This window comes from Schistocerca americana, chromosome 1 (genome assembly GCF_021461395.2).
Source record: "Schistocerca americana isolate TAMUIC-IGC-003095 chromosome 1, iqSchAmer2.1, whole genome shotgun sequence".
Taxonomy (NCBI): Eukaryota; Metazoa; Arthropoda; class Insecta; order Orthoptera; family Acrididae; genus Schistocerca; species Schistocerca americana.
This window is the reverse complement of record NC_060119.1, coordinates 1,126,073,941-1,126,101,755: the sequence shown is the minus strand read 5'-3', so window position 1 is coordinate 1,126,101,755 and position 27,815 is coordinate 1,126,073,941. Positions and strand designations below refer to the sequence as shown.

Genomic DNA, 27,815 nt, shown 5'->3' with positions numbered 1-27,815 from the left:
TCTGTTAAGAAGAGAGCGAAAGGAAATATCTGAACAAATCACGAAACCTGAAGACAAACCAAACTTATTCAATTGTGGTACAGGTATTGCAGCAACTTCAATTAAATTTACGTGTCAAGTAAACAACATCGACAGATGAATAAAAGAATGTTTTAAAAATGACATAGTAATTTCTCAGTAGGTGCGGAAGAGAAGAATTTTTCGGCAGGTTCAGATAAGAAGATTTTGAATCCTGACATCGGTGGGTAGCTGAGAAATGTTGCAGGTATGCTGCTATACAACACAGTGCAGTCCACCTATCACTGTGTTTCATACATTGGTTGCGCCAGGCGGGGCAAATCATTGCAGTATATCACCATGTACATGCGGTTGCACAGGCTACACGACGAGAGAGTGCAGTTCATCGGAAAGAGTAAACTGTTGAGAAAATACAGAAATCCACTTTGAAAACTTATCTTCTAGACAGTGACAGCATGTTTCAGTTTTACCACATTTAAGAAAACTGTGCAGTAACAATTTATCAGAGTAATGTAGGATGCAGTCCACTGCTTGTGGTCTCGTGGTAGTGTTCTTGCTTCCCTAGTGCGGGGTCCCGGGTTCGTGTCCTGGTGGGGTCAGGGTTTTATACCTGCCCTGAAATGAGTGGGTGTTGTTGTGTCATCTTCATCATCATCATTTATCCCCATTGCGGTCAGAGGAAGGCAATGGCAAACCACCTCCATTAGGAACTTGCCTAGTACAGCGGTGTGGGTCTCCTACCCCAGTCCCCTGTGCTCTGTCAAGAAACATGGTACTTGATTTCCAATAGAGGGTGCTTGCTAGAGAATATTTGCCAGTCATTACTAGAAAAATTACTGCAGTGGCTCCAGAATGGTTTAAGGTTTATTACAGCAAATGTCTGATGAAATGAATTCTAGTTTTAAGAAAATATCTGTCAAAATAGATTCAACAAATAATAAACCGTCTGACACTAGAAATGAGTTATCTGGCACTAGAAAGGAACTAGCTAACGAAGTAGAGTCTAAAGGTAATGAATTGTCTGTCAAGGTAGAAAATACAAAAGAAGAACTAAACTTAGAGATAACAGAACACATCAGACACGAAATAGAAGTTAAATTAACTAACATTGCAACTATTTTGACCCATTTGCCTTAGCAGTTGAAGGACGAAATCAGTAACCAATGTAATTCAGTTTGTGAGGAAGTAAAAGAGCAAATCTCAGAGGCAATTAGTTTGTAACTGTTTTAGAACAATGCAAAGAATTTGAAGACATAGTTAGCACACCTGAAACGCTGTCTAATTTGGAGGAATGATTACCTGAATTTGTAAATTCTACCATACAAGAAAAATTAGAATCACTTAATACTAACACTCTTTCTAAGAAAGATGCTGAAGAACACAAAAAAGAATTGTTGCGCCTGCAGTAGGCTATTGGGAGTAGTAAGCAGGAAATCCATAAGAAGGCAGGTGTAAATAACAGTGTATAATCGAGTTGTTTATTAGAGGAGTTACAATTGGTAAGTAATATGAATTTATCAAAGTAACTTCCAAAATTCATACTTGATTTTCACCATAGCTCAAATTTAAAGAAGGAAGCGAGCAAATATTTCAACATTACAGTGGACCTTTTAAAGTTCAGAATATACTGCATCCAAAAGCATTATGGTATATCTAACAGACCCTTATATAGGGAAAGATAAAGGATTATACAGTATAGATATGAGTAAAAAGATTTAATGGCCCAGGAGATTTTGCGCCCTTTACAAATTCAGTGAATTGATGACTACCGGCCGTCCGAGTTAAATTGTTTCCATATTTCTATCGTAGTTTTCTTGGGGACAATTTCTATCTTCTTTGACTATTCTATTATCTTTTATTAATATTGTACCTCCTACAACCACTTCTTCCAGAAATAGAAGTAAAAATACAAACCCAACACCTGCACATGTGCCACCTAGTGTTTATTCGCGATAATTGCATCGGTATTTTATGAAGATAGCCATGAGCTTAGTTAATAAACTTAACTATAAATTAACATTTTAAAGAAAATTTTGAAGATGTAGGATGTATGTGTAGTACTTGGAAAGCCAGGAATAAGAACGATTTTAGCTGTATTATCATATGGCAATAATGGACAGTGGAGGAAGTTGTAGCACTATGGCACACGCAAGCGAATGATTTAACTCATTAGGTCTTTGTATAAGCTGTGAGTATAGTAAGCTAAATGTACTGGAATTTAGAGTAACAAGTTATTGGTTTTGTAATTTTTTAAACATAAAGGAAGAAGAATAGAATGGTTGGGTTTGTGTTTGAAATTTTTAATGGGAGTTAATCATGGGTAGTGATACCACTCTGTCGAGTGTTGACTGATGCATAGACTGGACACTGATATCATACTGACCGTTGATGATGACTTTCATGAATATACTTGCCTATTCCATTGCATTTCATAGGGGTTTGTTAGGTTCAGTTTTCAGGGTGTCTGTGATGGTGAAGCTGTGACAAGTGCATTCTGTAGGGAATGCCAAACAACTTATCCCTCGAGTGCCACAGTGAAGTACATTAGCGGTTGGAGTCCCTGGGGTGGGAGGTGGTGGAGCTGCTCAACGATGACTGAGTCTACAAATCGAAAGGTCTCTTGTCTTCTAATGCAGCCTCATTTATAATCCAATTCTCTGCATTTGTGTCTCTAAAACCTGGTGTCTAGTCAAGTTGGCCTTAACAAAGAGTGTCACTCGAGTGTGGTGCAACGACCCGCTTACTACATCATTCTTGGCTGTGCTGGCCTGTTCAATGCTGCTCTCAGCTGTCATCGCTTCGCAACTCACTTGTGCATCTGTTATTGTGCTCTACATGTCAACATAGTACGGCTGACTGCCAGCACTATTATCACAATACTCTGTGGCAGCGTCCATGCTACTTTCAGTCATTTACACAAAAGATTTAGTACTTTTACATAAAATACTGGATAGTACCACTTCATATTCAACATTATAGATTTAGATCTATTACAGGGGTAAGAGCCATGAGGTAAGGGGTTGGGAATAGGGGTTGTGTAGGGAAGGACTAATATATTGTGTAGGTTCGGTGGATGGAGGAAGTCCACTGTCGGAGGGGTGGGAAGGATAGTGGGCAGGACATTTCTCATTTCAGGGCATGATGAGTGGTAATTGAAACCCTGGCAGGGAATGTAATTCAGTTGCTCCAGTCCTCAGTGGTACTGAGTTAAGAGGGAAATGCTCCTCTGTGATCGGATGGTGGGACTTTGGGAGGTTGTCGGAGACTGGAAAGATAAGTCTCGCAAGATTTTTTTTTAACAAGGTTGGAATGATAATTATGGTCTATGAAGGCTTCAGTGAAACCCTCAGTATATTTTGAGAGGGAACACTCGTCACTGCAGATGCGATGACCATGGATGGTTAGGCTCTATGGAAGGAACTTCTTGGTATGGAATGGGTGGCAGCTGTCAAAAGGAGGTATTGCTGATGGTTAGTAGGTTTGATTTGGACAGATGTGCTGATGTAGCCATCTTTGAGGTTATGGTCAACACCTAGGAAGGTGGCTCCTTGGGTGAAGTAGGACGAGGTGAAGTAAATGGGGGAGAAGTTGTTGAGGTTCTGGAGGAATGTGGATAGGGTGTCCTCACCCTCGATCCACATCGCAAAGATGTTAACAGTGAATCTGAACCAGGTGAGGAGTTTAGGATTCTGGGTGTTTAGGAAGGATTCCTCCAGATGGCCCATGAATAGGTTGGCATAGGATGGTGCCATGTGGGTGCCACAGCTGTACCTCAGATTTTTTTTGTAGTTAATGCCTTCAAAGGAGAAGTACTTATGGGGGAGGATATAGTTGGACACAGCGACTAGGAAGGAGGTTGTTGGTTTGGAATCTGCCGGGCCATGGGAAATCCCTCAACACGCAAACTAACCTTACATCTGTGGAAAGAACCACAGTCCAATGTCTAAAAAGGGATCCCAACCTTATAATCCTACTTGCTTACAAAGGCTCTACCACTGTTGTTTTGAAGCACAAGGATTACCTGGCAGAAGGACTCCGTCAGCTGTCAGATAATTCCACCTACAAACCTTGCTACAGTGACCCCATTTCAGAAATCCAGCAGCATCTCCAGTCACTCCTCAATTCCTTAGGCCCATCCCAGAACCTCTCGCCAGAATCCATCTCTGTGCTCACCCCTACAACTCCCTGCACTGCTACCTTCTACATGCTTCCTAAAGTCCATAAACCTAACCACCCAGGACGCCCCATTGTGGCTGGTTACTGTGCCCCCACTGAGAGAATATGTGCTCTCATAGACCAACATCTTCAACCTATTCTGCGGAACCTACCCTCCTACATAAAATACACCAACCATTTCCTCCACTGGCTCTCCACGGTTCCTGTCCCTTTACCACACTGTGCCCTGCTCATGATTATTGATGCCACCTCACTTTACACTAACATCCCTAATGCCCATGGCCTTCCTGCTATTGAACACTACCTTTCCCAATGCCCAATGGATTCCAAATGAACAACCTCCTTCCTAGTCGCCATGGCCAACTATAACCTCACCCACAATTACTTCTCCTTTGAAGGCATTACAATCAAATCCAGGGTACAGCTCACATAGCACCATCCTTCCAACATATTCATGGGCCATCTAGAGGAATCCTTCCTAAACACCCAGAATCCTAAATCCCTGGTTCAGATTTGCAATCTGGATCAAGGGTGAGGACACCTTATCCACATTCCTCCAGAACCTCAACAACTTTTCCCCCATTTGCTTCACCTCATCCTACTCAAACCAACAAGCCACCTTCCTAGATATTGACCTCCACCTCAAAGATGGCTACATCAGTACCTCCGTCCTTATCAAACCTATTAACCACCAGCAGTACCTCCACTTCGACAGCTGACAACCATTCCGTACCAAGAAGTCCCTTCCATAGAGCCTAACCATCCGTTGTCATCGCATCTGCAGTAACAAGCAGTCCCTCTCAAAATATACTGAGTGTCTCACTGAAGCCTTCATAGACCGTAATTATCCTCCCAAACTTGTACAGAAACAAATCTCCTATACCTTATCTTTCCAGTCTCCCACCACCTCCCAAAGTCCCACCATCCAGCCACAGAGGAGCATTCTCATCTTAACTCAGTACCACTGGGGACCGGAGCAACTGAATTACATTCTCTGCCAGGGTTTCGATTACCTCTCGTCGTGCCCTAAAATGAGAAATGTCCTGCCCACTATCCTTCCCACCCATCTGACAGTGGAATTTCACCGTCGACCAAAACTACACAATATATTCGTCACAACCCCTACTCCCAAACCCTTACCTCATGGCTCTTACCCCTGTAATAGATCTAGATGCAATACCTATCACATACATCCTCCCACCACCACCACCACCACCACCGACTCCAGTCCAGTCATAAACATCAACTATCCCAGGGCTACCTGTGAAACCAGTCATGTCATCTACAAGTTAAACTGTAACTACAGTGTTGCATTCTATGTGGGCATGACAACCAACAAGCTGTCTGTCCACATGAATGGCCACCAACGAACTGTGGCCAAGAAACAAGTGGACCACCATGTTGCTGAGCCCACTGCCACACATGACATCCTCCATTTCAATGCCTGGTGAAACATTGTTGTGATGCCTCGTATAAGGAGGAGAAATGCGTACCATCACGTTTCCGACGGTCTTCAGCTGACGATATACACTACTGGCCATTAAAATTGCTACACCACGAAAATGACGTGCTACAGACACGAAATTTAACCGACAGGAAGAAGATGCTGTGATATGCAAATGATTAGCTTTTCAGAGCATTCACACAAGGTTGGCGCCGGTGGCGACACCTAAAACGTGCTGACATGAGGACAGTTTCCAACTGATTTCTCATACCAAACAGCAGCTGACTGGTGCTGCCTGGTGAAACGTTGTTGTGATGATGCCTCGTGTACGGAGGAGAAATGCGTACCATCACGTTTCCGACTTTGATAAAGGTCGGATTGTAGCCTATAGCGATTGCAGTTTATTGTATCGCGACATTGCTGCTCGCGTTGGTTGAGATCCAATGACTGTTAGCAGAATATGGAATCGGTGGGTTCAGGAGGGTAATACGGAATGCCGTGGTGGATCCCAATGGCCTAGTATCACTAGCAGTCGAGATGACAGGCATCTTATTCGCATGGCTGTAACAGATCGTGCAGCCACGTCTCGATCCCTGAGTCAACAGATGGGAATGTTTGCAAAACAACCATCTGCACGAACAGTTTGACGACATTTGCAGCAGCATGGACCATCAGCTCGGAGACCATGGCTGTGGTTACCCTTGACGCTGCATCACAGACAGGAGCGCCTGCTATGGTGTACTCAACGACGAAATTGGGTGCACGAATTGCAAAACGTCATTTTTTCAGATGAATCCAGGTTCTGTTTACAGCATCATGATCGTTGCATCCGTGTTTGGCGACATCGCGGTGAATGCACATTGGAAGCGTGTATTCGTCATTGCCATACTGGCGTATCACCCGGTGTGATGGTACGGGGGGCCATTGGTTACATGTTTCGGTCACCTCTTGTTCGCATTGATGGCACTTTGAACAGTGGACGTTACATTTCAGATGTGTTACGACCCGTGTTTCTACCCTTCATTCGATCCCTGCGAAACCCTACATTTCAGCAGGATAATGCACGACTGCATGTTGCAGGTCCTGTACGGGCCTTTCTGGATACAGAAAATGTTCGACTGCTGCCCTGGCCAGCACATTCTCCAGATCTCTCACCAATTGAAAACGTCTGGTCAGTGGTGGCCGAGCAACTGGCTCGTCACAATATGCCAGTCACTACTCTTGATGAACTGTGGTATCGTGTTGAAGCTGCATGGGCAGCTGTACCTGTACACGCCATCCAAGCTCTGTTTGACTCAATGCATAGGCGTATCAAGGCCGTTATTACGGTGAGATGTAGTTGTTCTGGGTACTGATTTCTCAGGATCTATGCACCCAAATTGCGTGAAAATGTAATCACATGTCAGTTCTAGTATTTGTCCAATGAATACCCGTTTATCATCTGCAATTCTTTTTGGTGTAGCAATTTTAATGGCCAGTAGTGTATATGAGAGGAAGTACCACTAAAGCTGTAACTCGAGAATGTCTTTTTTGTCTCACACAACTAGTTTGGCAGCACATTACTGCCATCTTGAGGTCCCACTGCTACCAAAAGTTTGTTAGATTTCCTTGGTGCATTTATTGTAGAGTCCTTGTTACTAGCACATGTGCGCTAGCTTCCATTAGGGAGTCTCCAGTTGACTCCATGTTGTCGCCAATGCAGTTTTGGCATTGAAAACAACACAGTGTCGAGTAGAGACTCGGTGTCGACTGATGATCTGATTGATAAGATCTGTGAGACAACCTACTGCATTCCACTACTGAGAGCACCGTAACTCTGCTGGAAGATCATTTGTTTTCTTTCTCTTTGTCTCCTTCAGAACAGCCTCAACTTTGGCTGTATTAATTTCCTTGACTGGTCCTTTAAGAGCTGATATTCTTCTTGAAATGCTACCATTTGATTCTTGATGCTCTGTTTCTGGCAGAGTACCCAGATCTTGGTGGGTTTATTCGAAGCTTACAGATGACGGTCAGTGTCATATTTGACAGTTTCATGTGGAACAATTTTTGTGGAACAATCTAGGGGTAACAATATTTTATTTCCATATAACAATTCATGTGAACACAATTATTATGCCGCTGTGCAATAAATACAGTTGGCAACACACAATGACAGCAGCTGTATAGGGCTAGCTGAAGCTGGTTTCAGAGACAGCTTTAAAAGTAAAAGCAGTTGAAACACTTATGTGACAAGCACTAGAACCTACAATACAGCAATCAATGCTCTTTTACATGTTGGTTTTTAAGATTAAAAAAAAACTGATATGGGGGGGGGGGGGGGGGGGAGGAAGCTATGCATTCCTGCCTGTTCAGCCCCTACTAAACTATTAGGTGTTTTTAATGATACACGTGTAACATTTTCCACATTGTTGCCAGATGTTTTGTTCTAAAGTATGTATGTATGTCCTGGAATCTTACAGTACCATTTGATAATATTGTTTCAGTTTGGGCGATGTAATAAAGAAGACATATTTTCAAAAACTGCTAAATTCCCTACAAAAGGAAGAAGATTGCCTAATGGTGAGTACTGTGAGTAGCAGTATTGACATTCAATGAATCGGCCTCCAATATCAGAAACATTCTCTCCAGTTATTTGGCAGTACTGGATCATGGCCATTTCCAGAGGACTTGACTGGTATCAATTTTGTGATAATAACAAATGGAAAATGATACAGTTGGAAAAAAGAGAATGATTGGCCAGTACTTTATTTCAGGAGATGACTTTCATTGTGCTGCCACTTAGTGAAGTAAATAATAACTCTAGGTTTGTAAATGTGCATTTTGTTCTTATGGGAGGAAAGATCAATTGGTTGGAGGAGGTTACAAAGGGTGAGAATGGCACTCAGATGCTATATTGCCAGGACCCACCTGTGATGAGAATAAAGGGAGACAAAGTTGGAGGAAAAGGTGTCAAGGCAGTACATTGATAAGCACTGTGCTAACCTCAGCTTAGAGGTGATAAATGGAACAGACTAGGAACAAGAAAGTAAAGAGGGATTAAAGATGACAACTGAAAAGTGGTAAGAATAGTGCAGTTAAGAAATAGGATGAGAGAGGAAATTAGAGAGAGAGAGATAGTTGGATAAAAAGTAGAGAGAGAGAGAGAGAGAGAGAGAGAGAGAGAGAGAGCAGCTTACAGTGTTCTGTGGTATCATTTCTATCCTCCCTTACAATTATCACTCACAGCATCTCCTCCCCACCCCCCACTCAAAAAACAAAAACAAAAACAAGCAAAAAAGAAGAAGAAATCATAGCCAACAAACCATCCCATCCTGGCATCCCCACTTTATCTCCCAGTGCTGGTACATCTCCGTCCCAAGCCCATCTATAGCCATTTTCATGCTAGACTATCTCACAGTCCTACCCCCTTTCAGGCCTAAATCTCTACCATCCAGAGACATCCATTGTATCAAAAGACCTGATCTTCTGTCACGACAAAATTAAATTACTCTGTTCTAATTAAATATTCCGTAACATTCACCCAAAGTGTCTATTACCAATATCACTGTACCACCTAGTCCCAAATCACAACCAGGAGTGTCAGCTTCAAACCCTGCATAGGAGACTTCTAATGATCATTGTCCTGTTCCCCAAAACAATAATCTCCAGGAGTCCTGTTCCTCAAAACAATAATCTCGAGGAACTCCTCACTTCCAGTACCATCTCCCTATCTTTATCACTGAAACCTAGAACATTATTCCATCTGAGCCCTGAGCTATCTGTAACCTAAAGAAGGACCACTGTATCATCGTCATCCCTCATTCCAAAGGCTCCACTACATTGGTATGAGACAGTGGGGTATATGTGGCATATTGGCATCTCTGGCTTTTGGACATCTCAATGTACAAAACTGTTCTCTTCCTAATGACCCCAGTCCTTCCATCCAGACTGAGTTATGGAAAATCCTGTAAACCACAGCCACCTCGCAAGGTCTTGCAACTGCCTGCTTGGGATTCCTTAGTCCTTCTCACCTATGCACCCCTACCGTCTACATACCACATAAAATACACAGAAATAACCATCCTGGTTATGCCATTGTAGCTTCATTGTTTCAACTGAATGCATGACAGTACTGGTGGACCACTATCTTCAAACCATGTTTCTTATCCTCTTATAGAAAATCACAACCTGGAACATTTCAAATTCCTCCCTGCACTTCTACACGGCCAACTACATTTTCGCTATTGGTGCAGCTTCACTCTTCACTAACAACCTACATGTATTCCCTTGGCCTCTCCTGAAATTTACCTGAATGTCTCCCAAAAACTTCATTTTTTGTCATAATATCCAATTTACTTGTAACTTGATTTTTACTCATTATCATTTCACCTTTGAGGTTGAGAGCTACAAACAAATCAGTGAAACAGCTATGGAAACCAGGATGACAGCATCCTTTGCCTGCCTTTCCATGGGCCACAATGCCCAGAAGCTGTATTCTCTGGTTTGTTACAAATTTGCTAATGATATCTTAGTGGTGTGAATTCGGTGGTGAACAACAACTCCTGTACTTCCTGTTGGAACCATTCCCAGCTCAAATTCACCTGGTCCTTTTGCAAATTTAAATCTGCCAACCTCATTGTTTTCATCTGTCCAGTTCATTCACACCCAGATCTCAGACCACCAACCAATAAGAAACATCCACTTTGACAGCTGCTGCCCCCTCCCATGTCAAATGTTTCTTTTCGTACAGCCTAGATACTCACTGCTACTGTGTACTTCTCCGAAACAGTGGCATATCTTCCTGTACCATAAATGATGTTACGTATATCCACAAATTCTTCGTGGCTGAAATTAGGATATGCTGGAAAGTTGATAAAGAAATTATATCAATGGCTCTTCCCAGCTGGATCAAACCAATACTCACAGCACAGTTCTTGGCAGCAGGGTGAACAGCTTTGTATAAGGTGCAGAGCCGTTAATTGAAGTGCCAGTCTCCTATGTATAGGAACACAGTGGTCTTAGGTACATTATTTGATTGCCCAAGAGTGGAGGAATGACACAACCTGGAATTTAAATGAAACATTGTATGCTAATCAGATGACAAATTGAGGCTGGTCTTGTGGCTAACTTGGTACACATTCAAGGTTTACCAATTTTGTATCAACCAATGCATGCAGGGTGAAAAACACCCATACTGCTGCAGAACTAATAACTTAGACAACAGTACAATAAACAGTTGCATCAGTGATGCTTACCATATTTACTCGAATCTAAGCCGCACTTGAATCTAAGCTGCACCTGAAAAATGAGACTCGAAATCAAGTAAAAAAAGAATTTCCCGAATCTAAGCCGCACCTGAAATTTGAGACTTGAAATTCAAGGGGAGAGAAACGTTTCGTGCCGCACCTCCAAATCGAAACAAAGTTGGTCCATTGTAATATTAGACACAATTTAGGTCAAATGAATGACGATACAGCTACAGTAGTTTGGTTCGAGTCATAAGCTTAGCAGTTAAGCTTTACCAGGTAGCCATTGCTATGCGTCAGGCGCTCCGTCCGTATTTATACGGGTACCCTTCCTTTTTCACGTGCTTCGTCTGGTTTGAATTGATTGCTTATTTTTCTTTGATGTGATAAGTGCCGTTCTCTTTGTTATAGGTGTTTACGTCACTCTAAGCTGAAAATGCATTATTGTACTCTGTCATGCATTGTTTGTCGCATTCTGATAATGAGTGTGTACAGCCTGTCACCGCTCGCAGCATGGCTTGCTTTTGTGCGCGCTACCGCCACTTACAATAAAAAAAAGAGAGGAATTGTCTCATTAGTGAAACAATGACAAGACAAAATTTTGAAAAACACAACCCTCAGTCGTGAACACAATTAGTAAATAATAATAATAATAATAATAATAATTTAAAAAAGTTGTGTTTGCGACTGAGGGCTGTGTTTTTCAAAATTTTGTTTTATACAACAGTCGCTGATTGACAGCCATATTAAAAACCTTAACAATGACAAGTCTCTGCTATTTGTTGTTATTTACACTACTGCTTTCTTTGATAATGATCAACAAGAACCAAATAATAGACTGCATATGATAGAAGATGTTCTGAACGAGAGTTTAGTGAAAATTTTTCTCCGTTTGAAAATCTTTGCAGACGCCTCTTTAGTACATTACAGTCTGCACAGAAATTAATAGTCATCTTAGATTTAAAAATCTAGTCAATTGCCATGCTTCATTTCTGACTGTATCACTATTAGGCATAAGAATAATACGAATATAAACATGACATGATATGTATATTCTTCCACATTTGCTGTTGTCTCACTCTAGTTTCGTAGTTTATTAGCAGGCAGGATTTAAATGAGATAGTAGCAAACACGAAAGAATACATGGCAAAATGTTTATATTCATATTATTCTTATGGTGAAGAGAATACTGCATGTGATTCACAGTTCATAAAAGTTCCTATTAACAACCATCTCTTCTCACAGATAGGAAAAAATTCAGAATGTAGAGTTGGCCATATTGACAAAAATCCCAAACAGTCTTGCCAGTCGGATTTTCACAGTACATTGAAATGCTGCTACATTCGAAGATGAACAATACGGAATTTGTATTTACTTCGTTGGATAATGTATGAAAATGCACTGGTCAAAACTCGGGGCGGAGAAAAATCTCGCCTTCCACCTTTTTTTTAATTTATTTACTGATGCAGAGGTTTTGGCACCAGTATTTATCTTTGTGTCTGCAAAGCATGCCTGTGTAGCGCTACATATATTTGATGGCGGAAGTTAGTTGTGGCGGTACCTACCAACATTTTTCAGAACTTCCGCTTACTTTGCACTCGATTCTAAGCCGCAGGTGGTTTTTTGGATTACAAAAACTGGAAAAAAAGTGCGCCTTAGATACGAGTAAATACGGTATCCTCACCTCTACAAACTGTTCATCAGTATTCAATAAGCACATGGTTGTTGTAGTCGAAACAAGGCCCCGGGAGTAGACAACATTCCATTAGAACTACTGATGGCCTTGGGAGAGCCAGTCATGACAAAACTCTACCATCTGGTGAGCAAGATGTATGAGACAGGTGAAATACCCACAGACTTCAAGAAGAATATAATAATTCCAATCCCAAAGAAAGCAGTTGTTGACAGATGTGAAAGTTACCGAACTATCAGTTTAATAAGTCACAGCTGCAAAGTACTAACGCGAATTCTTTACAGACGAATGGAAAAACTGGTAGAAGCGGACCTCGGGGAAAATCAGTTTGGATTCCGTAGAAATGTTGGAACACGTGAGGCAATACTAACCTTACGACTTACCTTAGAAGAAAGATTAAGAAAAGGCAAACCTACGTTTCTAGCATTTGTAGACTTAGAGAAAGCTTTTGACAACGTTAACTGGAATACTCTCTTTCAAATTCTGAAGGTGGCAGGGGTAAAATACAGGGAGCGAAAGGCTATTTACAATTTGTACAGAAACCAGATGGCAGTTATAAGAGTCGAGGGGCATGAAAGGGAAGCAGTGGTTGGGAAGGGAGTGAGACAGGGTTGTAGCCTCTCCCCGATGTTATTCAATGTGTATATTGAGCAAGCAGTAAAGGAAACAAAAGAAAAATTCGGAGTAGGTATTAAAATTCATGGAGAAGAAGTAAAAACTTTGAGGTTCGCCGATGACATTGTAATTCTGTCAGAGACAGCAAAGGACTTGGAAGAGCAGTTGAACGGAATGGACAGTGTCTTGAAAGGAGGATATAAGATGAACATCAACAAAAGCAAAACGAGGATAATGGAATGTAGTCAAATTAAATCGGGTGATGCTGAGGGTATTAGATTAGGAAATGAGACACTTAAAGTAGTAAAGGAGTTTTGCTATTTAGGGAGTAAAATAACTGATGATGGTCGAAGTAGAGAGGATATAAAATGTAGACTGGCAATGGCAAGGAAATCGTTTCTGAAGAAGAGAAATTTGTTAACATCGAGTATAGATTTAAGTGTCAGGAAGTCGTTTTTGAAAGTATTTGTATGGAGTGTAGCCATGTATGGAAGTGAAACATGGACGATAACCAGTTTGGACAAGAAGAGAATAGAAGCTTTCAAAATGTGGTGCTACAGAAGAATGCTGAAGATAAGGTGGGTAGATCACGTAACTAATGAGGAGGTTCTGAATAGGATTGGGGAGAAGAGAAGTTTGTGGCACAACTTGACTAGAAGAAGGGATCGGTTGGTAGGACATGTTTTGAGGCATCAAGGGATCACAAATTTAGCATTGGAGGGCAGCGTGGAGGGTAAAAATCGTAGAGGGAGACCAAGAGATCAATACACTAAGCAGATTCAGAAGGATGTAGGTTGCAGTAGGTACTGGGAGATGAAGAAGCTTGCACAGGATAGAGTAGCATGGAGAGCTGCATCAAACCAGTCTCAGGACTGAAGACCACAACAACAACATGGTTGTTGTATATGATATCAGGTCAAGAACGTGCTTCAGATTCCATTGTTGCATATCAGATGTATCTGCTTCAACACCAAATCCTTCGACAACTGTAGCAATAACCACACCATTGTTTTCACTTAATGAAAGTGCTCCACAGATATTGTCCACAAACATATCTCCATGGCAGTCTCCTCTTGACTCCTCGAGCAGTGTATCACCTACTTCTGGGGAGGGGGGGGGGGGGGGGGGGGAGATTACCAGTAGCACCCCAACATCACTCATTACCGTGTAAACCTCAAACACCTCTATTGTATGACTCTCGCAAAGTTACGCCTTTCTCATGTCAAACCCTGAGATGGGGTCATCCGTCACTGATATCTTTCATGCACCATTCACACTCACCTTCTGTCGCCCCCACAACAGCCTTTACAAACTATGTGGCATTTCCAGCAATTATCACTACCCCAACAATTATTCCTTATGCAAAACCTGTGGCATGTTGCCACCCCCTATCACTTATCCATTTGCTGAGCATGTTCCACACTATGACTTGAGAGACCCAAGTGCCAGCTACTTTGTATTGGCTATCTGAGTCCTCACACCCAGTAGTAATTTCTCTGGACTCTGGAGAGGAGAAATTCCTCTATGACACATCGTCTCATCCTGCCACCCTCTTGGCTTAACATTTGTTAACAATCCCCCATTTTTCCAGTGGCAGAATTTCATTATTTATTCAATTACTTTTATATTTCCATCTCCCCTCCCCCCCGTTTCCTCTCACTCTCTCTAATGACTACTTCCTCTATTTTCTCCATTTCATCATATTTTTAAATGCATTATTAATTAAACTTTATATTTCACTTCCAGTTTAACTCATCTTTATTTCTCTAACCCTTATGTCATGTCAGAATGGAATCTGACACAGTGCTTACCACTGTATTCTTTATTTACCAGTAGACACAAGACTCCTTAAAAAATCAAACTACCATGTGTAAAACAGCTTCAAATGAGGTAACGTGTGTGTTAAATATTTGATGTTAAGCATGAAAGTGAGAAAAAATTTTTAAAGGTTTGAATTTTGCTTAAAATTTAATGTAAGTTGCTATGTGCTCTCATTATGAAACACTGGATGAATATAGTATGGGTAATTTGTGCTTTTTTCAAGCAAAAGCTAGTTTTTAATGTGCCTCAGAGTTTGTGATGTCATATTTCCTGAGCTATGTGACATGTTGTTGTTGTTGTTGTTGTTGTCGTCATGGTCCTCAGTCTGAAGACTGGTATGATGCAGCTCTCTGTGCTTATATATGCTGTGTAAGCCTCTTCAGCTCCAAATAACCACTGCAACCTACATTCTTCTCAGTCTACTTGCTGTATTCATCTCTTGGTCTCCCTTTTTGATTTTTACCCCTCACACTTCCCTCCAGTACTAAATTGATGATCCCTGGATGCCTCAGAATGTGTCCTACCAACTGATCCCTCCTTCTACTCAGGTTGCGCCACAAATTTCTTTTCTCCCCAATTCTGTTTAGTAACTTCTCAATAGTTACATGATCAACCTGTCTAATCTTCAGTGTCCTCCTGCAGCACCACATTTCAAAAGCGTCTATTCTTTTCTTATCTAAACTGTTTATTGTCCATGTTTTACTTCCATACATGGCTACACTTCATACAAATACTTTCAGAAAAGACATTTTAAATCTATATCCAATGCTAACAAATTTCTCTTCTTCAGAAACGCATTTCGTGCCCTTGCCAGTCTACATTTTATATCCTCTCTACTTCGACCATCATCAGTTATTTTGCTGCCCTCATCCACTACCTTAAGCGTCTGATTCCCTCAGCATCATATGAATTAATTTGACTTCATTCCAATATCCTTGTGTAGCTTTTGTTGCTGTTCATGTTATATCCTCCTCTCAAGACACTGTCCATTCCATTCAACTGCTCTTCCAAGTCATTTGCTGTCTGTGACAGAATTAGTGTCATCGGCAAACCTCAGACTTTTTATTTCTTCTCCCTGGACTTTAATTCCTATTCCAAATTCTTCTTTGCATTCCTTTATTGCTTGCTCTGTGTACGGATTGAATAACATGGGCGATAGTCTACAACCTTGTCTCAATCCCCTCTGCACCACTGCTTCCCTTTCATACCCCTCGACTGTTATAACTGCCGTCTATTTTCTGTACAGATTGTAAATAGCCTTTTGCTCCCTGTATTTTACCCTTGCTACCGTTAGAATTTGAAAGAGGGCATACCAGTCAACAGTGTCAAATACTTTCTGTAAGTCTACAAGTACAATAAACTTAGGTTTGTTTTTCCTTAATCGGTCTACAAGAAGTCGTAGGGTCAGTATTGCTTCATGTGTTCCTACATTTCTCTGGAATCCAAACTGATCTTCCCCAAGGTCAGCTTCTACCAGCTTTCTTCTTTAAAGAATTCATGGTAATATTTTGGAACCATGACTTATTAATTAAACTGTTTTGGTAATAACCACATTTGTCAGCACCTGCTTTCTTTGGAATTATTATATTATATTTGGAATTATTATATTCGTCTTGACATCTAAAGGTATATCACCTGTCTCATACATCTTGCTCACCAGACAAAAGAGTTTTGCATAGCTGACTTTCTAGTTCTGACAGAATGTTGTCTACTTCTCGGGCCTTATTTCGACAGGCCATCAAATCATCAAAAAGTCATTTGGACTTGACAAGTCCATACTGAACTAGGAAAATGAACCCCAAGTGAATGCCTCTGAAAGTAAACCCCTTCATCATTCTTACAAAAGCTGACACGTTTTAAAATTCAGATCACATTTAATAGCTAGTTTCATATTTAAGTGGGCTTATAACTCAGTTGAAATGTGTAATAGAACTAATTGCAGGTGAGATCAACTGGCTAATCATTAGCAAGAATATACTCAACTTAACACACTGAAAAACAATAGGCACAAATTATTATAAATCACTGAGCACTGTGACACAACATTGAATGGCAGCACGATGTGTTCACACAGTGCAGTTAACCCTTTAAATGACGAAATATCTTATCCAGCGTAACAGTTAAATAAATGTCAGTATATAATCTTTGGAAATAATAATCAATAAAAATGCCCAAGTTGTTATGTATTTCTAAATCCACCGTGAGTTATGGGATGGTAACTATTCGCACCAATGAATGAGGAGCACAAAATCTGAAAAAATTCGAAAAATCCTCAGAAAATAAGCAATGTGAACTTCTGTAAGTAAACGTATTCCCTCTGGAGAAAGACATTTTCCAAAGGACTGGGATTCAGAACCAACTTTATACCATGCATAAAAATTCCCATTTGCAGCCACTTCAGTATCACACTCAGTTTTACGACTTTCATGAATTACTTCTTCAAGCACAGGCAAACAGTCCACACTATTTGCTGTATCTGTACTAGACGTTTCACTCACTGGTCCACTTCAGACTGCATTATGCAGGCTACCTCCATCTGCATCAGAGTCGCCTTCAAATTCTGAATCTTCTTCATGGCCTTCTGTAACTTCTTGCCAGTGTCTTATTACACATTAGGTTAGAACTTCATGTGCAATGGAACTTTGCCACCTCCAGGAAGTCATTCTTGTAGATTTAAAAGAATATTCACAAATGTCAGTATGATCTCTCTAACCATAAAAACAAACCAAAGATGAGTAAGTAATATGCTTATCATATTCAACAGTGTGCAAAAATTATTTTAGTTGTGTTTCATACTTTTAGCAATCATCCTAAATGTGCACTATCATCATCATCATCATCATCATCATCATTATCTGCACAACAGCCCTATGTGATCCTTGGCATTCTATAGAAGATTATCCCATTCTTTCCTGTTCAGTGCCAGACTCCTCCAATTCTGAATTCCAATTTTCCCCATGTCCTCTCTGACACATTCCTCCCATCTTCTATGTTCATCCAGCTCTCCTGGTTCCTTCAAGCAATGCGATGAATATATTTGTAATCATTCTATTGTTTGTTCTCAGTATTTGTCCTGCCCATTTCAGTGTTTTAATATAGCTGACAATGTCTGGTTCATTATATAAATTACATAATTCATAGTTGAATCTTCTCCTCCAGACACCATTTTCTTTCTCTGACCCAAGAACTAGTCCCAAGATATTTCTTTCAAATACGCCCAGTTGTTTTTCATCAAATTTTGTTAATGTCCATGTTTCAGCACCATATGTTAGTGCTGGCCTTAGTAAAACTTTATCCATCATAGCTTTAGTTTTCCTGAACAGCAACTTAGAATTCAGGTGTTTTCTGAGGCCATGGTGGCAGTTGTTGGTGGACAATATTCATTTTTGGATTCAGAGCTAGCATTGTTCTTACAGTTTACTTCTGATCCAAAGTGAGTGAAACTACTCATGGTATGAAATTTATGTGTACCATTTTCTACAAATGGGGCCTCATTTGGATAATCTCCCTTAGTTACGGGTATATACTTAGTTTCCCCTTCATTTACCCCTAGATTCACCTTTCTAGCAGCTCTTTCAAGACACATAAGGGCTTATTTCATTTATTAGAGCCATTCCTGGAGCCTTATTATTCTTCAGCTTCTTGATGACTGCCTCCACTTTCACTTCCTCAGCAGACAGTACTGGTTCCTCTATTTCTGAGTTCCTTGTATTTACAGAGGGTAAGATTCCTTGGTTCTCTGCTGTACCATCATTCGACAGTTCCCTCAAGGTGTTGAGCCCATCTTCTACATATTGGTCCATCACTACTCAAAAATGAGCCATCTGTATTTCTACACAAATTCATCCTTGGCTGGAAATCATTTCGTCTATTATTTAGCTTCTGGTAAAAAGCTCTTACTTCATTCATCCCTTTCAGATGTTCCATTTCTTCCTGATCTTTCCTTTCATGCTCCCTTTTTTTGGGCAGCCTCTTTTCTCCTCAACTTGCAATTCTATATTACCTTCTGTGGTTTACCTGATGCATTCGCTTGTAATTTTTTTTTTTTTTTTTTTTTAATGTTGTTACTTGTGTACACTCTTTAATGAAACCACCGATTGTGTATGGCATGATTTAGTCTTGTCTTTTAAGCTCTACCATATTTCTTCGACACTCTCACTCTTTGGAATGTGTGCAAGATCTTCCTGGAGAAGGTCAGAGAACTTTTGAGCAGTCTCAGACTCCTTGAGCTTATCAGTAGGGATTTTTTTCCCATGAGACCCATGCATCTGCCTTGTATCAGATGTTTGACTTCTGATTGTTGTTATTACAACAAACTTCTCAGTGCAATGTAGTCTCAAATAGTGTTTAAATAACTTGTCATCTATGTAAGTACCATGCAATATGTTAGCACACAGCACTGAGGAGCTGATTTTAATGAGTATGAGTCAAATAATAAGACTGAGTTTCAAGTGAGCATCATCAGTATTGAGTTACAAGTGGTTCTATTTTAAAAACACTCAAAGGCATGCTTGAATCTGCTGAAGACAATGCCGATATCATGAAATTGCACCTGTGGCATCTCCGGTCCTGTGATTACAAGGAAGCATTTGCTCATTTAAACTCCCTAGATGTATTGAACATCCTGGAGAACAGGTCTCATATGCCAATTGCCATCCTTTGCCCAGAAAAGTGCACATAACTCTCTCTTTGACGATTACTTGGAGCTGTGTCATTCTTGTCCTTCCTTGGTCAAGCTTCTCCTTATCTTGAATGGCACATGTGTTTTCTGTTTGAAATTTCATCCTACTTTTTCTGAAGCCACCACCTGTTTCTAAACATCTTTTATTAACAGACCTGTTAATGCTGTTACCCCAATGAATGGCAGATGGCACTACAGGCTAGTTGTGGCAGGTAGGAAAGTTATCACCTTTAAAAACCCACAGTGTCCTGCAGCCTGATGCCTGGTTTGGCAACCGTCGGGCTGAGAGCTGTTGTTGCACACATAAGTTGTGTCTGCAACACAAATTTTGGTAATGGGATGTTATACACTGCCAGAGTGCTTTAGAGGACTTGTCACATTTTCAGTAGGTTGCACAACAATCAATAAGGCTGTCTTCTTAACATAATTAATGACTTCGTATATTTATCTGTTTGCACACCATTTTGTTTCCAGCTTGTTGACACCGGTATTTATGTCACTCAACTTGTTTCCAGTGGACTAGGTGTTTCAGTTTGGAAGTTACCATGTTTATAAAATTGTGGCATGTGTAAAAATGTCTTCCCCATGCTCATGATAATCATTCAATTTGACAACCAGCTGTATCTGTGTTTTTGTTGTTGTGGTCTGCAGTCCTAAGAAGGGTTTGATGCAGCTTTCCATGCTTGTCTATCCTGACTTTGCCTCTTCATCTCAGCGTAACTACTGTGCCCAACATCCATTTAAAGCTGCATGCTGTAGTTTAGTCTTGCTCTCCCTCTACAATTTTTTTATCCTCCACCTCCACACTTCCCCACATCCTCTAATTGATTATTCCTTGATGTCTCAGGATGTTGTTGTTGTTGTGGTCTTCAGTCCTGAGACTGGTTTGATGCAGCTCTACATGCTATTCTATCCTGTGCAAGCTTTTTCATCTCCCAGTACCTACTGCAGCCTACATCCTTCTGAATCTGCTTAGTGTATTCATCTCTTGGTCTCCCTCTACGATTTTTACCCTCCACGCTGCCCTCCAATACTAAATTGGTGATTCCTCAATATCTCAGAACATGTCCTACCAACCGATCCCTTCTTCTAGTCAAGTTGTGCCACAAGCTCTTCTTCTCCCCAATTCTATTCAATACCTCCTCATTAGTTATGTGATCTACCCATCTAATCTTCAGCATTCTTCTATAGCACCACATTTCGAAAGCTTCAATTCTCTTCTTGTCCAAACTATTTATCGTCCACGTTTCACTTCCATACATGGCTACACTCCATACAAATACTTTCAGAAACGACTTCCTGACATTTAAATCAATACTCGATGTTAACAAATTTTTCTTCTTCAGAAACTCTTTCCTTGCCATTGCCAGTCTACATTTTATATCCTCTCTACTTCGACCATCGTCGGTTATTTTGCTCTCCAAATAGCAAAACTCCTTTACTACTTTAAGTGTCTCATTTCCTAATCTAATACCCTCAGCATCTCCGGACTTAATTCGACTACATTCCATTATCCTCGTTTTGCTTTTGTTGATGTTCATCTTATACCCTCCTTTCAAGACACTGTCCATTCCGTTCAGCTGCTCTTCCAAGTCCTTTGCTGTCTCTGACAGAATTACAGTGTCATCGGCGAACCTCAAAGTTTTTATTTCTTCTCCATAGATTTTAATACCTACTCCGAACTTTTCTTTTGTTTCCTTTATTGCTTGCTTAATATACAGATTGAATAACATCGAGGATAGGCTACAACCCTGTCTCACTCCCTTCCCAACCACTGCTTCCCTTTCATACCCCTCGACTCTTATAACTGCCATCTGGTTTCTGTACAAATTGTAAATAGCCTTTCGCTCCCTGTATTTTACCCCTGCCACCTTCAGAATTTGAAAGAGAGTATTCCAATCAACATTGTCAAAAGCTTTCTCTAAGTCTACAAATGCTAGAAATGTAGGTTTGGCTTTCCTTAATGGTTCTTCTAATATAAGTCGTAGGGTCAGTATTGCCTCACGTGTTCCAACATTTCTACGGGATCCAAACTGATCTTCCCCGAGGTTGGCTTCTATCAGTTTTTCCATTCGTCTGTAAAGAATTCGCGTTAGTATTTTGTAGCTGTGACTTATTAAACTGATAGTTCGGTAGTTTTCACATCTGTCAACACCTGCTTTCTTTGGGATTGGAGTTATTATATTCTTCTTGAAGTCTGAGGGTATTTCGCCTGTCTGATACATCTTGCTCACCAGATGGTAAAGTTTTGTCAGGACTGGCTCTCCCAAGGCTGTCAGTAGTTCTAATGGAATGTTGTCTACTCCTGGGGCCTTGTTTCGACTCAGGTCTTTAAGTGCTCTGTCAAACTCATTACGCAGTATCGTATCTCCCATTTCATCTTCATCTACATCCTCTTCCATTTGCATAATATTGTCCTCAAGTACATCGCCCCTGTATAGACCCTCTATATACTCCTTCCGCCTTTCTGCTTTCCCTTCTTTGCTTAGAACTGGGTTTCCATCTGGGCTCTTGATATTCATGCAAGTGGTTCTCCTTTCTCTAAAGGTCTCTTTAATTTTCCTGTAAGCAGTATCTATCTTACCCCTAGTGAGATAAGCCTCTACGTCCTTACATTTGTCCTCTAGCCATCCCTGCTTAGCCATTTTCCACTTCCTGTCGATCTCATTTTTGAGACGTTTGTATTCCTTTTTGTCTGCTTCATTTACTGCATTTTTATATTTTCTCCTTTCATCAATTAAATTCAATATTTCTTCTGTTATCCAAGGGTTTCTACTAGCCCTCGTCTTTTTACCAACTTGATCCTCTGCTGCCTTCACTACTTCATCCCTCAAAGCTACCCATTCTTCTTCTACTGTATTTCTTTCCCCCGTTACTGTCAATTGTTCCCTTATGCTCGCCCTGAAACTCTGTACAACCTCTAGTTCTTTCAGTTTATCCAGGTCCCATCTCCTTAAATTCCCACCTTTTTGCAGTTTCTTCAGTTTTAATCTACAGTTCGTAACCAATAGATTGTGGTCAGAGTCCACATCTGCCCCTGGAAATGTCTTACAATTTAAAACCTGGTTCCTAAATCTCTGTCTTACTATTATAAAATCTATCTGATACCTTTTAGTATCTCCAGGGTTCTTCCATGTATACAACCTTCTTTCATGATTCTTGAACAAGTGTTAGATATGATTAAGTTATGCTCTGTGCAAAATTCTACCAGGCGGCTTCCCCTTTCATTTCTTAGCCCCAATCCATATTCACCTACTATGTTTCCTTCTCTCCCTTTTCCTACTGACGAATTCCAGTCACCCATGACTATTAAATTTTCGTCTCCCTTCACTACCTGAATAATTTCTGTTATCCCATCATACATACATCAATTTCTTCGTCATCTGCAGAGCTAGTTGGAATACAAACTTGTACTACTGTAGTAGGCATGGGCTTCATATCTATCTTGGCCACAATAATGCGTTCACTGTGCTGTTTCTAGTAGCTTACCCATACTCCTATTTTTTTATTCGTTATTAAAGCTACACCTGCATTACCCTTATTTGATTTTGTATTTATAACCCTGTATTCACCTGACCAAAAGTCTTGTTCCTCCTTCCACCAGAACTTCACTAATTCCCACTATATCTAACTTTAACCTATCCATTTCCCTTTTTAAATTTTCTAACCTACCTGCCCGATTAAGGGATCTGACACTCCACACTCCGATCCGTAGAACGCCAGTTTTCTGTCTCGAAATATAAAACTGATTACGACATCCTCTTGAGTATTGCCCGCCCGGAGATCCGAATGGGGGACTATTTTACCTCCGGAATATTTTACCCAAGAGGATGCCATCATCATTTAATCATACAGTAGAGCTGCATGCCCTCGGGAAAAATTACGGCTGTAGTTTCCCCTTGCTTTCAGCCGTTCGTGGTACCAGAACAGCAAGGCCATTTTGGTTAGTGTTACAAGGCCAGATCAGTCAATCATCCAGACTGTTGCCCCTGCAACTACTGAAAAGGCTGCTGCCCCTCTTCAGGAACCACATGTTTGTCTGGCTTCTCAACAGATACCCCTCCGTTGTGGTTGCACCTACGGTACGGCTATCTGTATTGTTGAGGCACGCAAGCCTCCCCACCAACGGCAATGCCCATGGTTCATTGGGTGGGGGGGGGGGATATGCCTTATCAAATGATCCCTTCTTTCTGTCAAGCTGTACCACAAATTTCTTTTCTCCCCAATTTGATTCAGCACTCCCTCGTGAGTGATCTACCCATGTAATCTTCAGCATAATGATGTTCTTGTCTGGCTGGTTATTGCCCATCTTTCACTTCCATACAAGCCTACTCTCCAGACAAGTATCTTCAAAAAAGACTTCCCAATACTTAAATTTAAATTAGATATTAACAAATTTCTCTTTTTCAGAAATGCTTTATTTGTGTGTACATCTGTTCATTAGACAATACAGTAACCAACTGATTCCACAGACAGTTTTGCATTGCTCAAACACAATTTTTAATTTCATTACATTGCATAGTATGTAAATATTTATTCAAATTTTATTTTCTTAAAACATAAGGTAATTTGTTTCAATTCCAGAAAGCCTCAAGATGATTGAAAAAATTAAAAAATGGATTGGATGTGGCCTGGTTGCAGCAGTATCCAAAGAACTAACTCTGAATGAAGCTAGTTTGAAAAGTATTTGTCGTTGCAATTTGGTGTGCAAGGTATATCTCAGCAATAATGTGCATTAGGAATATTGAAGCAAACAGTGGGATAAATAAAGATCTACATGAACATAGTTACCCTGCAATTTACACTAAGTGTTTGGTAATGGGTGCAAGACAACATTTTTCATAATATATGCTTTTTTCCATTTTAGAATAGTATGTGGGAAAAATGAAAGAAGTTTGTCATTTTGATGAGAAAGTTGCCTGAAATTTTATGGAAAGACTTCACTGGAATAAAACATATATTTGTTTTAATGATTGGCATTTCCAAAATGCTTATTATATCGATGAATCTCTCTCCTCTAGTTCATGGTAACAAAGCAAATTGCCTGTCTTTTAATTTTTTCCATATCCCATGTGATGAGGATCCCATACTGTACAGCTATACTCTATAAGAGGACAAGCAAACATAGTGTAAGCAGCAGGTATAAGAAACTATAAACAGTTATCTGATGCAGTGAAAGCTAACATCTCTCATGTACCAGTGAGGCACTGATTACAAGTTATCACATCTGCTCGTGAATACATTGCAAACCATCTAGTAGGTATGAACCAAAGTAAACTGATATAATTCTTGCAATGTCTCCCAAGAATTCATATAGCCCAGCCTCTGATGAAGTGGGATAAGCTTGTGACAGGAATGGAATAGGAAGTGTTGGGTGGGTGGGTGGGTGGATTCAGGAGGTCTTGCACCTGGGTCTTCCTCAGGAATATGGGCTCTCTGTGGCAAGGGCTTGGGATTTGGAGCAGATTGGGTGTAGCATCTGGATGGACTAGGATGTCGTGGAGGTAGAGTGGACGACGGAACACTACTTTAGACGAGAAGATTCTCAGGTACAATCTCCCTCATTTCAGGGCATGAAGTGCTGGCGAAGGATGTGGTTGAGTTGTTCCAGTCCATGTTGTTATTGGGTGATGATGGGGCACTAGCTGATTCTTGGGAGTGGTGGGAGGATTGAGGATGTGCAGAGAAAACCAGGGTGTAAAGGAGTGGGGTGTTGGAGAGTCAGTGAAGGAGAGTTTCGAATACGTAACTTATTTTGAACCAAATCAGCATTTGTGATTCACTGCTCTACCAAATAATACATCACCCCTATATGTCATTGTATACCAGCACAAATAAACGTGCGTTTTTGAGTATTTATGGAAGCTACCATTGTCCTTTGCATAATCGAGACGTAATTTTAAGTTAATCAGCATTTGTGATCTAAGTGCTGCAGCAGATATTCTAACAAACATATTGTGTTACATCTAGTTTACCCTTAAAGAGGAGTAGCCTCATATATTATCTGCATTGATAATAAATTAACTATGATTTTGTGTTTGTTAACAACTGTAATTAATCTCAAAACGTTTTAGGAAACTAGTAATTTTTATCACAGAGTTTCTGTGTTCCATTAATAGAAATTTTGTTTTGTGTTTTTACTTCAATTCTTTTGGGAATTAGCGACTTTCTAGCTCAACAGATTAAAAGATAATCAGCGGGCTTAATTTAAAGTTATTTGTTAATTGTCTTGTAACACACAGGTGCTGCAAATCAGTTTGTTGGAAGAGCTCGCAAGTGTTGTTTATCAGTCATACTGGTACCAGAGGTACCTCAGCTACTATCCTCTCCTGTGGATCCTGTATCATCTGCAGAAAGTACAGGATCTGTCATTAATTGTCCACTTGACTATGAGTGGTGTGTCAATGGTAGATCTGGGCACCCTGTACAGGGTAGACGTGGGGCAAGGGAGGGCACAGGGTGTTGACCTGATCCCCCTAGCCAACAAGTTTAAGGCGTTGTCTTTCACTGAAACTGAGCCAGTGGGACTCGCTTCGTCTGTTTTGGCAAAACCTGTTTTGTCTGGCGTCAAGAGGGGCAAACACAAAAGGGTAGGTGTCTAATAATCTTCGACAGTTCAAACTTATGGTGAATGATGGTACCCTCTAGGGAAACGGCAGCAAAGGACACAAAGGGACGCCAGGTGCACTCAATGTGTATGCGTGGGGGCCTCATTCAGCATGTTTAAGAGGATGTTCTGGCAGCCATTGAGAGAACCAGATGCAACCAACTACAAATTGTGGTGCACATTGGAACAAATGATGCCCTATGTCTATCGTCTGGGCTCTGAGGCCATTCTTGGGTCATACCAGTGACTGGAAGAGAAGATTGTGCTTGGAGTCTCAGCAAAGTGCACAATTTGCAAACTGGATGCTTCGAAGGTTCTGTGACTACCTAGGCTGTGACTTCCTGGACTTGTGCCTTAGGGTTGAGAACTGTAGGGTCCCCCGAAATGGGTCAGCTGTGCACTACATCTCAGAGGCTGCTACTCAGGTAGCTGACTGTGTGTGGGGTGCACACAGGGCCTTTTTTTCAGATTAGATGACTTTCCATCCAATACAGATAACGACAGCTGTAGGAAACCCAGAAGTATCATCAGTGTAAGACTGAAAGAAATGTCTCCCACAAGCGATGGTATTAAAATCCTAATGGTTAAATGCCAAAGTATGTGTAACAGAATCCAGAATTTGAAGCACTTGTGCAAAGCAGTGAAGCTCACATAATACTAGTTACAAAAACCTGGTTGAAACATGAAATAGATAGCATTGAGATATTTGGAGAAAATTTAAGTATATATTGAAAGGATAGGCAAATGGCAAATGGAGGTCATACATTTGTTGCAGCAGACAAGAAACTCAAATCCACTGAGACAGAAATTGAAGCTGCATATGAGATTGTTTGGTTGAGACTCAGTATCAAGGGTGGGCATAAAATGATAATTGGATCTCTGTCATCCACCACACTCATTACATGATGTAACTGAAAACTTTAGAGAAAACGTCAGTTCACTTGTATATAAGTTCTCCAGTCATGCTGTAATCATTGGAGGAGACTTTAATCATCCAACAATTAATTGGGAAAATTAGTTTTGTTAGTTGTGGGCTTGTAAGATATTCTGTGAAACATTACTAAATGCCTTCTCTGTAAACTAACTAGAACAGATACTTAGGAAACCCACTCATGATGGAAATGTGTTGGCTCTAATGGCAACAGATACACATGACCTCTTTGAGGATGTCCACACCGAAACTGGTATCAGTGACCGTGATGTGGTTGTGGCAACAGTGATTGCCAATGTACAAAGGTCAACTAAAACAAGTAGAAAAATATATATGTTCAGTAAACTAGACAAAAAATCAGTAGTGTCATATTTCAATGAATAAATTCAAACATTCAGCTCAGGGCAGGAGCATGTAGAGGAACTGTGGCTCAAGTTTAAAAGAACAGGTCATCATTCACTGGATAAATGTGTACCCAGTAGAACAGTTCATAATGGGAGGGAACCTCTATGGTGTACTGTAAAGAAACAGGGACTACTGCATACTAGATTTAAAACAACGCACAGGGCTCTAGATAGAGAGATGCTCAATGAGAAACGTTTGG

The 27,815-nt window shown here is 40.6% G+C and overlaps 1 protein-coding gene across 1 annotated transcript in view; it reads left to right on the top strand.

The window, feature by feature from the left end:
- Positions 1 to 27,815, top strand: part of LOC124619021 — a 218,060-nt gene that overhangs the window by 60,845 nt on the left and 129,400 nt on the right. Inside the window, exons 4-5 of the mRNA XM_047145393.1 lie at positions 8,122 to 8,197; positions 24,258 to 24,385. Of these exons, the coding sequence (XP_047001349.1) occupies positions 8,122 to 8,197; positions 24,258 to 24,385 (204 nt within the window). The remainder of the gene's footprint in view (positions 1 to 8,121; positions 8,198 to 24,257; positions 24,386 to 27,815) is intronic.